General features: G+C 34.6%; 1 protein-coding gene across 1 annotated transcript; it reads right to left on the bottom strand.

The window, feature by feature from the left end:
* Nucleotides 1–1,142: 1,142 nt before the first annotated feature.
* Nucleotides 1,143–10,179, bottom strand: LOC123541194 (uncharacterized). Its single transcript, XM_045326610.2, has 5 exons — nucleotides 9,844–10,179; nucleotides 9,020–9,101; nucleotides 8,017–8,078; nucleotides 6,869–7,030; nucleotides 1,143–6,389 (listed from the first exon to the last, which is right to left on the bottom strand). The coding sequence occupies exons 1-5, from the start codon at nucleotides 9,872–9,874 to the stop codon at nucleotides 6,208–6,210; spliced, it is 519 nt and encodes a 172-aa protein (XP_045182545.2). The 5' UTR covers nucleotides 9,875–10,179; the 3' UTR covers nucleotides 1,143–6,207.
* Nucleotides 10,180–17,160: the final 6,981 nt, after the last annotated feature.

Genomic DNA, 17,160 nt, shown 5'->3' with positions numbered 1-17,160 from the left:
TGAATCAAGGGTCATAACTCTGCTGAAAAACATCAAACCCGAGCATGCCCATGATATGTACAACTAGGCTTGGCTATAATAACTTTTATATAGTTTTGTGTAATTCCTCCTGGTTGTGCCGGATCATTTGACCGGAGAAGGTAAATTCAATAAATGAAGGACCATAATTCCGCCGAAAAATCACTGAACCGGAATCTGTTGACATGCATAATTAATCTTGGCACTGATAACTCCTGTGAGGTTGGTTGGTGGAAATCCGCTCAGTAATATAAAAGAACTAGCAAAACACACAAAAAATGACGAATCAAGGGCCATAACTCCGATGAAAATCATCGAACCCAAAATGCCGACAGCAAGGGTCAGCAATGATCATTCTTACGAAGTTTGGTGTAAATCCATCTTTAAAACAAACTTTGTGACGGACAGAGGGACACACGGCCCGTACTAAATCAATATCATTTCCCCGCTACATGCGGGAGAAATAATCAAATGAAGTCTTTCAGGTCAATTTTTGGTATGGTTTTGGTAAGTTTATATTAAAGAACATGTGATTCTCTTTCACTCAGAATATTTTCAAGACTGTTAAACACTTGCCTAGTCTTGGATTTTGAATTTATTAATGGCAAAAGGAAGTTCAGTATAGTCTATGTCAAAGTGTTCAAAAGAGATTAAATTTACATTTTACTCTATTGAATCTTTTGAATTTATTACCCTGTGGAGACTTTTGATATAGACTATAATTGGTGAAATCTCAAAATCAATGAAATTCAGATATTTTTAGACGTTCATTTTTTTTTAAATACCAACTACATTTTGTATTCCTTCTTATTTATAGGACTGTACTGATAATTTTATCCTAAAAGCTAGCTAGAACTCAGCGTTTGGCTTTTTATTCAAAATCATCTACAGTACCACTTCCTACAAGGATGTTGCACCCTAATAAAGATTCTACACAGAATACCTTTTTCCAAGGCTTGTTGACACTATATAACTTAAAGCTAAAGTAATCGACAACCTTAATTTACAGTCTTGAAATCCCCTCAGAATTCAGGATAGGATTTGGCATGCACAAATTGCAAAATTTTACAAGGGAGGACCCCCCTGTACCCCTTCAAGTCATACAGAAATATTACAACACTCTCTCAAGATAAGATAACCATTTATTGAAAAACAGCTCTCAAGCACATAGATCAAAGAAAGCGAATAACAATATTTATAATTTTTCACTATTTATTATAAAAATTTTATTTAAAATACAATCGTTCTTAAGATGAAATAGTAAAACACCTGGGAAACTTTATTTAATGACAGAAATCACTTTCTCTAAAAACTCACCAGGATGCAGGAGGTAGTGTTTAAAATATCTAAATATTACAGGATGGAGTTCCCTCTCGAATAGTCTCCCCCACCCTCCGACACCCTGGTATACATACACACATATATAATACTGTGTGTACACTATCTGAGTAAAGGGTGCATCCAACGCACCATTGTTCCTAAAAAACTGCAAACATACATTTTTGAAGCCTAGATCTCAGATCTCAATGAGAGAGCTGAAAACAGAGACACTGTCTTCTAGTTATACAAGATAGTTTGCTTCTTCTCCCTTTCCCTACAGATTTTTGCTTGCATTTAATCAGATAAGCCACACAGGTCCAGAGGCCAGGGCTACTCACAAATATATACAAGATGTTCACAAATATAATTATTATATCCAAAAAAATCCAAAGTGGGGAGAGTATATATATCTCCGAATATACATAAAAATTCTGCAGTGTCTCACTCTCCCCGACACCCGCCCCCGAATCCCCTTATTTGTCCCGATCAACATCCAGTTTTGGCCGGTTATACTCCGTGAGACTCATTATCAATCTATAATTCATGTATATAACCATTAAAAGGTAAATTAATGTGCTAAAAATAAGGAACTGTAATTTGGTCAAAGTTCTTCATATTTAAAAATTAAATCAAAGAGACTTAAATTTAGCTATTTCATGTGTACTTAAGCAAACTATTAAATATGAATATACATGTATGTCTTTATCGCGTTTGTTAGTTTTGAATAATACAAGTATTACAATAAAATATTTTGAGAAAAAAAGAAAGAAATTATCTTTGGTTTACTGTAAAAAATAGTCTGACAAGTTCTGAAAATGAAATTCTTCCTTTCATGGAAGGCAAAAAAATATGTTGGCTCCAACTGAATCCCTCCCCCCACACAGAAGTTCAAATGGTCGGCCGTTTAACAAGATGGCTATGAAGGCCCTGTATCGCTCACCTGACCTATTGACTTAATGATCATCAAGATTAACATTCTGACCAAGTTTCATTATTAAAGATATGGTCATAAACGTGGCCTCTAAAGTGTTAAATAGCTTTTCCTTTGATTTGACCTAGTGACCTAGTTTTTGACCCCACCTGACCCAGATTTGAACTTGACCTATAGATCATCAAGATTAACATTTTGACAAAGTTTCATTAAGATATGGTCAAAAATGTGGCCTCTAGAGTGTTAACTAGCTTTTCCTTTGATTTGACCTGGTGACCTAGTTTTTGACTATACATGACCCAGATTTAAACATGACCTTAAAATAATCAAGATTAACATTCTGACCAAGTATCATGAAGATATATCATAAACGTGGCCTCTACAGTGTTAACACGCTTTTTCCTTTGATTTGACCTGGTGACCTAGTTTTTGATTCCACATGACCAAGAGTCAAACTCGACCTAAAGATCATCAAGATTAACATACTGACTAAGTTTCATGAAGATAAACTCATAAATGTGGCCTATAGAGTGTTAAATAGCTTTTCCTTTGATTTGACCTAGTGAGCTAGTTTTTGACCCCACCTAACCCAGGTTTGAACTTGACTTATAGATCATCAAGATTACCATCCTGACCAAGTTTAATTAAGATATATTCATACATGTGGCCTCTAGAGTGTTAACTAGCTTTTCCTTCGATTTGACCTGGTGACCTAGTTTTTGACCCTAGGTGACCCAGACTTGAACTTGAAACAGGGAAGTCACAAAATACTAATAAACTTGACGAATATATTCTAAAATTGTCTGATTGATATGATTTATACCTACAGCCACTACCACGTCCATTCTTATGTCACAAAAATACATACGTAAGTTATTTTTTTTTTAAACAGCTGTTTACAATTTATAATTACACAGGTGTAGGTTTTGAATTATTTTATTCTGAAATGGTTGAACATCACACTTATATCAATTCAGTAATTCTTAACATATAGACAAAATAGGAAGTCCAATGAATCGAAAATTATGGTATGTTTGTAAAATTAAAAAAAAAGAAGATAGTGGCAATCAGCGTGGTACAGGTATTTTGCCGTATTCAAGCAGACATTATTCATTTTAATATAACAACACATATTCCACCAATATATGAAAACTGTTTGCAAAATAAAAAATATGCAATAGATTAAAATCGCATGATAATTTTACCTTGTAATTACAAAACAAGTACCCGTATTAAATTCAAAACGCAATTATAGCCTTATCAGTGTTATAAACGTCTGTGTTGTTTTAACGTTCCTTATTTAGAGGTAATTGGCAAGTTTTATTACAGGTCCAATAAAAAGGATTTATGCCTGATGCATACAACATTTTATTACTTCTATAAATTATCATTCAATAGGATTACAGTATAGAAATTTGTTTCATGTAAAATTATCTTGAATTGAACATGTACAATAAATTATGAAAGTAAGTTAATCACGACGACATTTATGATAACTGAAAAGATCATGAAACCAGGTAAAATTTTCACGAAAACAAAAATATATCATTAAATTACTGAAGTAAAATTCAATTCTGTTTTAAATGCAGATATTATTTACATTGCAAAAACATTCTTGTACACAAAAAATGCTACAAACATATTTTCCAGCTTTAATTTGATCAAGGCGGACCTTGAATTTATTTACTAAAAATTATTAAGTAAAATATATACAAAAAATTCTGTATTTTACCTTTTTTACGACAGTTTGCATTTGTGATCCAAGGGTCGATAGGAAAGCTATCTCTTTTAATGTTTAATTGACATAATTGGCATAATTGACACTTGATATTTAAATGTATATGAAATAAGGTGAGAACAACAACATAAGAAGAAATGCGCATCTCTTTCTTTTTAGGACCGAAATATTAAAATGCAATATTTATCTTATATTGTTAATTTGTGATTTTAACACAAAATGAATTACTCGCGAAGTAAAATTACATTAAATGATTAAATCATTACTTTAACCTTTTGATCACAATACCGCATGTTCACGCGGCATACTATAATATCGTCTGCTTATGACGCTACAACAACAACTTCGCGCTGAAGTTAATTTTTCTTCGAAATTAGTGGAAATAAACCGTCTGAGAACGAATCAAATTTTTATTTCACAAAAATGAAATAAATATCATTCAAAAGATAAATTCAATGAGAGTAGGAAAGTTCTTGCACCTAAGCTTTCATATCAATGGTTTTATATAAAAAATGCTTTGAAGAAACGCATATATGAGATTTTTGCACATTTTGTATGGAAACAAAGAAGGGAAAAAATGACGAAATGATGGCATCAAACTTCATGCGAAGAACGAATCAAAAATTAAGATAAAATTTAATTTAAAAAAACCTTGTGATGAATCAAATGTTGAACTTTGGTAATATGTTTGCACCTAAGGTTTCTTATTTTTAGTAATTTTGTTATTAAGTAAAATGTGTACATGCCCTTCTTATTTCTATATAGAAAATCTGACCGCTATCGATTATTGGCCGGAGGAATATTCTTCGGTATGCTCGAACTAAAGATCATCACGATCAATATTATGAAAAAGTTTCAATAATATAAGATCATAAATGTGGCCTCTAGAGTTATAACTAACTTTTCCTTCGAATTGAACTGGTGACCTTGTTTTTAATTCCAGATAACCCAGATTCAGTCTTGCCCTAAAGATCATCAAGATTAACATTTTGACTAAGTTTCATAAACATACAGTCATAAATGTCGCCTCTACAGTGTTAAAAAGCTTTTCCTTTGATTTGAACTGGTGACCTAGTTTTTGACCCTACATGACCCAGATTTAAACATGGCCTTGAGATCATCAAGATTAATATTCTGACAAAGTTTCGTGAAGATACAGTCATAAAAGTGGCCTCCACAGTGTTAACAAGCTTTTCCTTTATTTGATCTGGTGACCTAGTTTTTGACCCTAGATAACCCAATATCAAACTCATCCAAGATTTTATTGAGGCTAACATTCTGACCAAGTTTCATAAAGATTGGGCCAAAATTGTGACCTCTAGAGTGTTAACAATCTTTTCCTTTGATTTGACCTTGTGATCTAGTTTTTGACCCTAGATGACCCAATAACAAACTTGTCCAAGAAATTTTTTGAGAGTAACATGCTGACCAAGTTTCATTAAGTTTGGGTTAAAATTGTGACCTCTAGAGTGTTCACAGTCAAATTGTTGACGACGGACTACGACGGACACAGGACGATCACAAAAGTTCACCTTTGAGCACTTCGTGCTCGGGTGAGCTAAAAAAATTGACCATCTACAATATCTAAAGCTAAACGGAACAATCTTTTGACAATTTGGGATTACAGCAATGATAACGGGAAAATATACTCGCGCATTTCTGACATGCGTACTATGTATATTAAACAAATGGTAACAACAACTGATAAGCAAGCGGGATGGCTTCCACACATAAAGAATTCAACGCACTGAGTGAGGCTCGAACCCACATCGGTGAAGGGCAATTAAGTAGGACTAATGTACTATATCTATTGTAAATCAATCAATAAAAACTTCTGTTATATCTACTTCATAGCTCTATTCAGGCGAAATAAAAACGGTGCATCTTCGGTCTATATGTGTTTTTTAATGTTGTTGTTTGTTGCCTTTGAAATATTTACGTCCCACTATAAAAAGGAAAAATACTAGTACTAATAAGCTTTGATAATGTGGCGGTTGAGTCCGAGAAGTCCAGGGGTGTTCAAAGATAATCCGTCATAGACCTATTGTAAAGCTATTATTGGAACCTGTATTGGAAAATAAACAGTGTCGATTGTATTCAGGTCAACTGCCACATTATCAAAGTTTATTAGTATACTATTCATACTATGAAAAATATATTTATAAACTTTATTGCTTGTTTATTTTATACACATGAAGTCCTATGATGTTCGATTCTCATTGCATGCCTGAAAAATCAAGTAAACTCCGACCAGGAACGTCACCACCGATGATGATACTGCCAACCAGAAGCTCACACCTAAATGTTTTTCGTTCTCACTCAATTCGTAATCATTTAGGACTTGTTTGAAATATACGATGACCCCGGCAGCAATGCAGATAGCTGAAAAGAATGAATAAAAGAGAAAACTGAATACGAACGTGACAGAGTGTAGTATGTACAGTACATAGCAAACTTCCGTTTGTTTACATGGAAGAATGGTGACATTGGAAGAAATGTAAATAGTAAACAATGTTAACATTTAAATATCGAACTGGTTTGTTTACATAATTGTGTTTCTTGATATTTTCCTTACATATGTTATGTTAACTTTTTCTACGTTTGTGTTTAAAGATATGTGAAGAAGTTGTCTATTGTTTCAGAAGAATTAGTTAGTACTGGTACCGAAAATGGAAACTGACTGTTCTTTTTACTGAAATACTGTTGAATTTGATCATACGTACAAATAAATGTACAAAAAGTATTGGTTAGCAACATGGAAAATAATATTTTAACTGACTGATGTTTTTTTTTTAACCGGAACGCCGTTGAACATAAACATACACACAAATGAGGTTACAACAAAAGATAAAGTATTAAACCTGCAAGAAACAATGTAACAACGTCCACGACCATGGCCATCATCTTCTGGCGACCACTGCAACAACAGCAGCACACCAACCATATTGCGGAAATGAAACTGGCAGTCAGAAACACCATCCCTGTTACCAACAGCCCTGACACACTTTCAACACCTTTGGTATCTACAACAGAGAAAAGACATGAACTTGAATAAGGAATGAGATACTAGGACATCCATTTGGGAAAAAAATGTTTTTCGAAAGCAGAGAATGTTTTACGGGTTAAACTTTTATGCTGTCCGGCAGGGAATACCATTTCACGGAATTTGTTTGCAATACATAATTTAATTGTGTTCCAGCTATATGTATAATTTACTTCAATGACATAAATAAAAACTTAAACAATATGTCAATCAGCCAGTTTCATTTCCTACGTAAAATGTTAAAATATTTTGTACATGATTCTTTGAACACAAATGTAATTATCAGTTCTAGCAGAGCTTATTATATATAGATATTTACTACACATACGCGTACATACTTTGACATATCAACTGCTCTATGACCCCGCTACCAAAGTTACAAGTGTATTTCTGACAGTCATATAGCATCTTTATTATATACCAAATCATATCTAAAGGATGTTCATGTGCTACACAAAATAGTCCCATTCATTAACAATGCCTATGAATTATCAATGACCAAGCAGTTCTGATTCAACCTGTATCCATTCACACTGACCATTTAAATTATATAAGATCTATCAATGGTAAGGTTTTCCAGCCCATGGTTACATCACAAGCTAGGTCAGGCAGTGATCATCTTAGATATGAGTCACAGTTGTATTTGTTTCTCATTCATGTATATTTATAGATTGACATTTAAACAGAAAATAAATCTACTCAAACCCGCAACCACCAGACTTCTCTAGGCTTTGATTTTCTCTGTAATGCAACAAAATCTCACATGCGGTGTAGAACTTTTTTCGTGCTTACGGTATGTCGATAGTTCTACCAAGGTACCCGCCAATGATGAAATAATGGCTAGATAGGCACCTGGGTTCTTTCTGCATCATCAAATGCTGGAAAAGTCTCCATATGACCAAAATTATATCCGTGTGATAGTAGACCATACAAAAACAAAACAAAACAAAATAAAAAAGAACTTACGTAAATTTGTGTTAAAAATTTGCCGCCACCAATCGTCGGATTCGGGTAATGAATTTTGCTTACTGTAGTTTCCGGACCGAAATCGTCATTTTTTGCGAGTAACTTTCAAACAAAACATAGTAGAAACATAATTTTTTCACAGAAAAAAGCTAGGTTGTTCGTTTACACCATGCAGAATTCGTATTACACTTTCGTTCATAACACAAATGTAGATGAGGCCTCAAACGGGGTAATTAATTCCATTAAAATCTCATTTAGTCCGAGTAGTTTTCCGGACCTTTCATTGTAACAGTTGTAACCTCTCTGTAAAAGCAAACATTTCCGATTTCGTTATATATATTCAAAATTAAAACATAATTCTACGGCGTGATGACGATTTGAAAAGTATATTTAAAAAAATTAACGGACTGGTAAAATTACCAAAAAAAATTTAAGAACTTTTAATATAATTAACAGCTTTTTTAAAAAAAAAAAAAAAAAGGAACAAGACCAGTTTCAAAATTGGTAGTCTAACGCCTTGACCACTCGGGCATATGGACACTGTACATTTGACTGATAGACGGTATCTTAGGTAAATCTCTACCTATTTTGGTTCCTATTTTTTATCGATAATTTAATGCCGTAGTATAGTGAATAGGTCGATTTTTTCTGACATTCATTGTTTTATTTTATAACTATCGGAATGCTTTTACTGTATCGTCTGTAAATAGGAGCATCAAATGACTGATGTTTACCTACAAGGGGCCTCAATTTCTGCGCATGCGCACTGTAACATGAATTCCCCCGCAGTTGACAATCTCTTGTGTAAATATTACATCGAAGTAAGTTAAAACAACCGGGATATTCAAATAATAAATACGTTCGGTAATGCTAGGTTTTCGCTGCTATGTAGAGGCAACAGACGTCTAGATGATACGATATTTTTACCCAGATGCTTTACGACGGCGTAAAGTGTATGCAGCACGAAATGTAAAAGGTCCGGAAAACTACTGGGAAACCAGTAGCCTCAAATCTTTCAAACTTCCACCACAGTCCACTGTCTATCTTCTTGATCACTTCTACCTCCCTAAAACCATCATCAATATCTGTAGAGACCCAAAAAGGTAAGAATAGGGCCAGGACACCCAAAACCCACGCCGCGATATACAGCAAGAATAACAAACATTTCGCACACTTATCCATTTCTCTTTCTTTTCTTAATGTAAAATATATTTCTTTACTGTTTAAAAAAGGACAACAGTAATATTTGAAAGATACAAATAAACACTATTTAAAGTTTTATAAACAAAATAATTCTATTCAAATCTATAAATAGACATCTGTCATCTCTGAACTCCATAAGGAATACCAAATTAAACGTGCAGTAAACATATTTAAACGGTCATTCCATGAACATCGGCTTTTTTAAAGATACAAATAACATCGAAACGTCAAAAACTAAAACAAATGTATCTATAAATCTAACTAACTTACTTACATTTTGTAAAAGATCAGATAAGTATTTGAAACAATGGTCTTTTAAAGTGTGTAACAGGTAATAACTTACGTAAGATCTATAAAAATGTTAGCTCATATATACGGAAAATATAGTTTATCACAAAAACATATAACACTCTTAATAATAATAATAATAATAATAATAATAAAAATTCTTTATTTTTAGAAGGTAACATGTACAGACATGCAAATAAAACATTTACAACATGACCTTCTATAACATAACAAAATGTACAAACGTTAAATTACAAGACATTCACTCAGAAAACATAATCTAAAATCGCATTCATACTTAAACATTATACGTCTTCATATAATCTAAAACCGTACTTGGTAAATTTATAATAATGCGGTACATCATTACTGCCACCTCCGGGTTTGAAGATCAAAAGATTCTGATGATATTTCTTCTGTTGCGAAGGTCAGAACATCCTGATTATATTTCTACTGATTTGAAGGTCCAAAGCTTCTGATTATATCGGTATGTGAACAATATGTCAAATTGTCCTATTTAATAGACGTTCTATACATTTTGTTTATAAAACGGTTGAATAAAGTACAAAGTGTTGAACAACTCATTTGAATATTTGAATTACGTAAGTTATCTTTTAAAGACATTTTAGGGATCCTAACCAAATGAAGTCATATTATAAAATTCAAATGTATTGTTCTTTACAATTCAGAAAGCACCCAGCTGGCTAACGGAAGACTGATGGTTCTACCTGGGTGCCAGTGGTACCTTGAGTATTCGTCCACCACCGAAAATCTACAAAATTCTCACAAGAAGTTTGATGTCGTTTAAAGGTTAACTTTCATGATAAATTTTAGTTTCTTGCTCTTGATTTCAGTGGATAAAATGAGTTCATATTTGGCCTTAATGTTTCGTGTCTCTATTGTCCAGTCCTTTTACTCGAAAATCAACTTATGCATCGGTATACGGAAAAAACCCCAGAGTATATGTAGAGCAGTGCTATGAGTTTTCCACGTTTCATTTTAACCCTTACCCTGCTATATTTCTACAATGAACTTGTCCATCTTCCTGTTTGGACAGTACCATTTACTGTTCAAAGGGGTGCTTACCAAAATGATACTGGCTGAATAGCGAACAGTGCAGATCATGATCAAACTGCACAGATGTACAGGCTGATCATGGTAAGGCAGAATCAATCGTGTCCAGCATGGTAAGGGTTAAGAGGCCATGTACAATGCATCAGTATCACCCCTGCACCATACAATATTCTAATTAATAATTATGTTAGGAATAAATTGGTGTTATGCTGTTACCGTCTGGATATAAAATACTTTGAGTTGTTTAAAGTGGGTGGGGGCCGAAGGACAGAGATTATGAGAACGTAGATGGTTTTGGAATCTATATGCCATCGTATATTGGGGGTTGTTTCTGCAGACCCCAAGGCTCGGAATCTCATTCATGTCAACATTTAATTTGCCTTAGATACAGATGGGACTTGGTCAAAATATGTTATAAAATAGAGTTTTTATTTACACGATACATGCATGCAATACATAAGGATTATGCCCAAATACAAATTAACAAGTAGATAGATACTTCAGATAATGACATTAGATCTTTAAATGCGTAAAGAAATAAAATTCATACCGCTTATATCTACGAGCATTATTAGAAATAACATATTATAACAAATATCTACCCAATGAGAAATCATTTGAGCCGTGCCATGGGAAAACCAACATAGTGGCTTTGCGACCAGCATGGATCCAGACCAGCCTGCGCGGATGTTCGCTAACAGTTTCTGTAATTGCAATAGGCTTTGAAAGCGAACAGCATGGATCCTGACCAGACTGCGCGGATGCGCAGGCTGGTCTGGATCCATGCTGGTCGCAAAGCCACTATGTTGGTTTTCCCATGGCGCGGCTCATTTACTAGTATATTCTTAACAAAACAAACATACAAACATATTTTAGAAGTGACATTTAGTTCGAAGATTGCATAGAAATATATATTCGTCATCTGCAACTGACATTACACAAGACTGTGATGTAGAAAACAGAAAGACGAAGTGTGTTGGAAATAATATGTTATCGTTTAGGCATGCCTGCAACTCTCGATCACGTTCAAAAGTGTTAGATCTGCTATCCGCCATGTTTACTATTTAAAGCATTTATGACATTGCCACTACAATCTTGAATTAACACGAATAAAGCCAGTATTATATGAGTCATTTGTTTTTTTTTGTATATTATTATTTTATTCACATAACCTGATCTATTTTCTGACAGAATTTTATGTCATATGGCGACTTTGGTGCCCCAACGTGCATTAATTCAGGCATGGGCGGGCAAGTAGGTAGAATCACCGACCTTCCGTAAACCAGTTGGATGGCTTCCTCTCATGAAAGAATTTAACTTCGAGCCAACAGCCGAGAGGACAAGTGGTTCAATTTCGGCGACAATGACCTCTCGGTTATGGAGACCCATCCTAACTGAGCTTAAAATGAAAGGCGATGCGAGTTGAACTGACTTTGAAAATTGATATGTAGAAAATATTCATGTTTTTAAAATGTTTTGAGTAAATCCCCAAACTATAATCTGCTCTCCGATGTCCGCGTCCATTTTCCGACCTCCGTCACACATATCTATTTGGCGATGCAATCTGCAACTATATACATGTATATATAGCCTATTCTAGCTAAACAGATAAGTTATATAGATAGCCAAAAATAACTTTATAAAGTGGGCGGAGGAGATAACGGCAAATCATCGTCATCCTCCCAGTCAACCGGTTCAAATCAAGAGGGATCAGCTGATCCCTTTCTAAACCCATCAGCTTTCAAATCAATTTTTGTTTGGATGTTTGACTCACCCAACATAAACTAGGATTTGACATACATTTAGACTTTGACGACGACGTCTTTGATATTTTGGTACATCAAAGTGAGATGATGTCATACTTATTTGCAGGTGCCATAATGATAATTGTTTGATGTAAACATTAGATTTCTTAATTAGCGATCATTTGTTTCTGAGACGTTATGAAAACTGCTTTTAATTTAAACTAAATGAATTAATTATTTTGAACAGTTGGGATCTTTAATGAGGATTTATTAGAGGTAATCGCGATGAGACTGTAAAAAAGTAACTTCTTTGTGGAAAGCATCATTCGTTCAAAATGTCAAATCGAAATGCTGTCAATCCTCCGGGAGAGAAACGTGGTACGAAAAGGAAACTTGCCTCAAAAAACATTTGAGGTTAGTAGCATTTTTATTCTTCGAAAAAACTGAAAACTTTGATAAACTCAAACTGTACAGAATTGTCTAGTACTACGCGTAAAGTACCGAGAGCGTATACACGGCATCAAGGAAACATTTTTTTTATTAAATCTTTTCGTAACTTAACCGTTTTTTTATTATTCGTCCATATACATCTCTCCTCATAACTCGAATTTCGGTTATCTCGAAATAAAAAGCACGGTCCCTTGAAATTCGAGATACCGAGTTTCGACTGTATATATAGCCTATTCTAGCTAAACAGATAAGTTATATAGATAGCCAAAAATAACTTTATAAAGTGGGCGGAGGAGATAACGGCAAATCATCGTCATCCTCCCAGTCAACCGGTTCAAATCAAGAGGGAACTGGTAATAGGTTTTATGGGATCAGCTGATCCCTTTCTAAACCCATCAGCTTTCAAATCAATTTTTGTTTGGATGTTTGACTCACCTAACATAAACTAGGATTTGACATACATTTAGACTTTGACGACGACGTCTTTGATATTTTGGTACATTTTAAACTACTTGTAGCATTTTTGGTTTAGTTGTTGAATTTTGAACTGGTAGTTGCAAAGGTGTAGTAATTTTCGGCTTTTCTTTTCAAATGTCAGGGACAAGCTCGGAATAAGTTTTTGTAGACGCAATCAATATACTGTGATGTTTTGTTAGTGTTAGATTTTGTAATTGACGAATAAGGTTTAGGGAGTGTAAATTTAGCTTTGGCACTTTATCAAGCCTCCGGAAATACAATACCCTGTGTGAATTTGACATGGAGAACATCGTTTCCGATCTTCCATGTCCTGCAGTCGCGAGACTTGGCTAAATGTTGCTCGCTGCAATTCACACAACACAATGGATGACTGCAAGTGTCATGCTCATAAGAATGGCCATTTTGGCCGCACGTTGGGCAAACGTTTAAACTTCTTATCGTTGTGCCCAAATTTAAAACAGTTGTAGCACTGAACAGGATTTGGTATATAAGTACTGATTTTTGTACACAAATAGCAAACATTTACAAAAGAAGGGAGAAACGGAATGCCAAATGTAAAAAATAGTGCTTGTGTTGATTTCTTTGCCTAGTCGTTTGATTTTGATGCGTCCTGCAGCTGTGGCATATTGTGCAGTAAGACCTTGCACAATTCCAGTCTCCGATACTCCAGAAGTTTCCATGCGATAAGAAATATTGAAGCCGATGGAAGATAAATTACCACTTGTTCAATGTGCACCAGCGAGAAATGCGCGATTTAATGTGGTTAGTACATTTCCCCGTTCATGACCATTGTTCTTGTTAAGGTATAACATATACAGTGGTTTTTTCTTTCTGGTCTGGTCTCAGTGCTTTGAAATCCCTAGATTGTTTCCTTACTTGTTTATTTTGTCCTCGTTGTCTGTATATTTTACTTTGTCTATGTATGCTCGTGTATTTTACTAATATACATATCCATACATACACTGCTATAGGGCTTCAGTTTGAGGGAGCAACTTCCTTGATAGATGTTTAAGATAGAAATGTTTACAAACAATATTTTAGCTTTAATTTTATGTGTTTGGTTCATTATAGATAATTTTCACGGGGGAGGAACTGTTACACGAGACTCGGTTGTGGAGGATATCATGTTACAGATTTAGGATGCTTCTGTTACAGTATTCCTGGATAACGTTACAGCATTCGGAGGATAATAATAGCTGTCGGTATTTTTTTTTTTTGCCAAAGATGTGGTAAAGATTGATCTCTTTTTCCAAAAATAAAAATTGTTTTCCTAGATCAGTGATATGCACATCTGTTGAGACATAGCTTAACCTGCGAAACACGGTATATTGATGTCAGTCAAGCGTTTTATAACAAAATTTGAAATTTTGATAGTCAAATATCTAAAACAAATTGATTAAAAGATATTCAAATCGTATTTCATGCAAATTTGCATTGATTAAAACCCTCTTCAGGCATGGACTTATAATACGAGATAGAAAACTTACTGTTGGTCTAATATTTCGTGGTTTTGTAGAATGTTGCAGTTTAGCAGGATATGTTACAGTTGTGGGGTGCTGCTTCTGAATGTGTTACAGATTTAGGATGATACCTTTTCCTTCTTCAGGATTCTGTTGTTAGATGTAAATACTGCTAAACAACATTTATTTTGTCATTTGAGGCAGTCAGACATGTACTAGAGTGGCGTTGCTGTAACAACGTTTAAAAACCCTTTTCCAAGCAAATTGACCGATCGTTTGAACAATCTCTAAATACATCGGTTGTTAAATGTTTTTCATAACCTCTAAATAAATCACCAAAGATATCGCGGAGCGAAATCGAAAAATGTTTTAAGTGTTTCTTTATTTATATTCACATAGATTAATTACTTTCGTTCAAATCTAAAAAGAGAGTGAGTTACTATGTTTATAAGGTAACTCCTAATTTTTGAACAACCCGAATTTAAATGTGCTCGTGCTCGCGTTTACGCAATGCCTACAGGAACCGCCTCGGTAGCCTAGTGGTAGAGCGTCCGCTTCGAGTGCGGGAGGTCGTGGGTTCGATCCCCGGCCGCGTCATACCAAAGACGTAAAAAATGGTACTAGTAGCTTCCTCGCTTGGCGCTCAGCATTAAGAGGATAGTGCTAGGGCTGGTCAGCCCGGTGTCAGTATAATGTGACCGGGTGGGGTATCATGCCACGTGTCTACGGCGTGATATTCCAGTGAGGCAGCACTATAAAGTTGGGCATTGTGCTCACTGCTACAAGTAGACACCGTCGTTTATATGACTGAAAAATTGTTGACAAAAGACGTTAAACCCGAACACACACATGCACGCAATGCCTACAGTACTGAAAAGCCCTTGACACTGTCATACACACAAAAACAAAAAAGCATATATTTTTAGAAGAAAATCCTGAAACATTATACATTTTAACTATGAATTGCGTATAAAATCCTCTGTTAAATGATATAAGCTCCTAACTGTGACCAAAGAGATTCAATGCTTCAGATTAGCCTATTTGATTGTGCATGCTTGCCAGATCTTCATTGCGCAGATGCATATGATGATTCGGTGGTTGTTCCAACAGTAAACACGTATACATGTTTAACAAAAAAAAGAATCTTTTGTTATTTGAAATAAAGTTTTATTGCACATGTGCGAGTTGTCGTGAGAAAAGCCAATTAATTTCTTAAGTTCTCCATTACCGATTCCGGGAGGATATTTTCTTTTAAGCTTATTAGTAATTGAAATCGTTGATTAAGACACGCATTACAAAGCTCCTCTGAAGCTAGGACACATCGTTTGCTAGCTCAATACATGTAGCATAAACAGGTACTATTTATGAAAGAACAGCTTATTAAAATGCAAACGACGATTCAATGCGAATTGGTGATTATGGTATCATATACATTGGATATAGAACACTAGTTTCCACTGAAAATGTTTATATATGATATCATTTTAATATATATAGCTGTTGAATCAGATTTAGAATTTCGAAATTAGAATAAAATGCGCTTGGTATAATATGTTCGTTACATCTTGCAAAAAATCCCGCATAATTCATGATATCTAAATTTTATTTGCTATCCTGGTATTGTATATTGTCAAAATGTATTCCAAAAAGTATCATCCTAAACCTGTAACACATCAAGAAGAAGCACCCCACAACTGTAACATTCTATAAAACCACGAAAAATTAGACCCACATTGATGTTTCTACTTCGTATTATAACTGCATGCCTAAACAGGGTCTTTATCGATGCAAATGAGCATAAAATATGGTTGAAACATATTTTGATCAACTTCTTTTAGATTATTTTCTATCAAAATTTCGGATTTTGTCATTAAACGCTTGATAGAGATCAATATACTGTGTTTCACGTGTTAAACCATGTCTCAACAGACGTACATACCATTGATCTAGAAAAACAACTTTTACTTTTGCAAAAAAGAGATAAATCTTTACTATTTCTTTGGCAAACAAAACATCGACAGCGATTATTATCCTCCGAATGCTGTAACGTTATCCAGGAATACTGTAACAGTAGCATCCTAAATCTGTAACATGATATCCTCCACAACCGAGTCTCGTGTAACAGTTCCTCCCCCGTGATTTTAGCTTTCCTTTTAACCGCAATAACATTTATAATTCTTTTCACGTATACAATGTTACTCTCATCTCGTAAATTTATTCAGTTCACTAACTGTTGAAATCACAATTGTTATCGTATAAAGAAATTGTGTTTACCCTATTGCCACAACGGAAGTTCGGCAGTTCTACCCCGGTGCCCGCTCGTGATGAAATAATACACAGAGGGGCACCTGGGGTCTTCCTCCACCATCAAAGGTGGAAAGTCGCCATATGACCTATAAGTGTGTCGGTGCGACGTTAAACCCAATAAAACAAAACAAACAAACTAC

The sequence above is a fragment of the Mercenaria mercenaria genome, chromosome 16 (genome assembly GCF_021730395.1).
Source record: "Mercenaria mercenaria strain notata chromosome 16, MADL_Memer_1, whole genome shotgun sequence".
In the NCBI taxonomy this organism is placed as follows: Eukaryota; Metazoa; Mollusca; class Bivalvia; order Venerida; family Veneridae; genus Mercenaria; species Mercenaria mercenaria.
The sequence above is the reverse complement of the archived record's forward strand: the minus strand, read 5'-3'. Positions and strand labels throughout refer to the sequence as shown.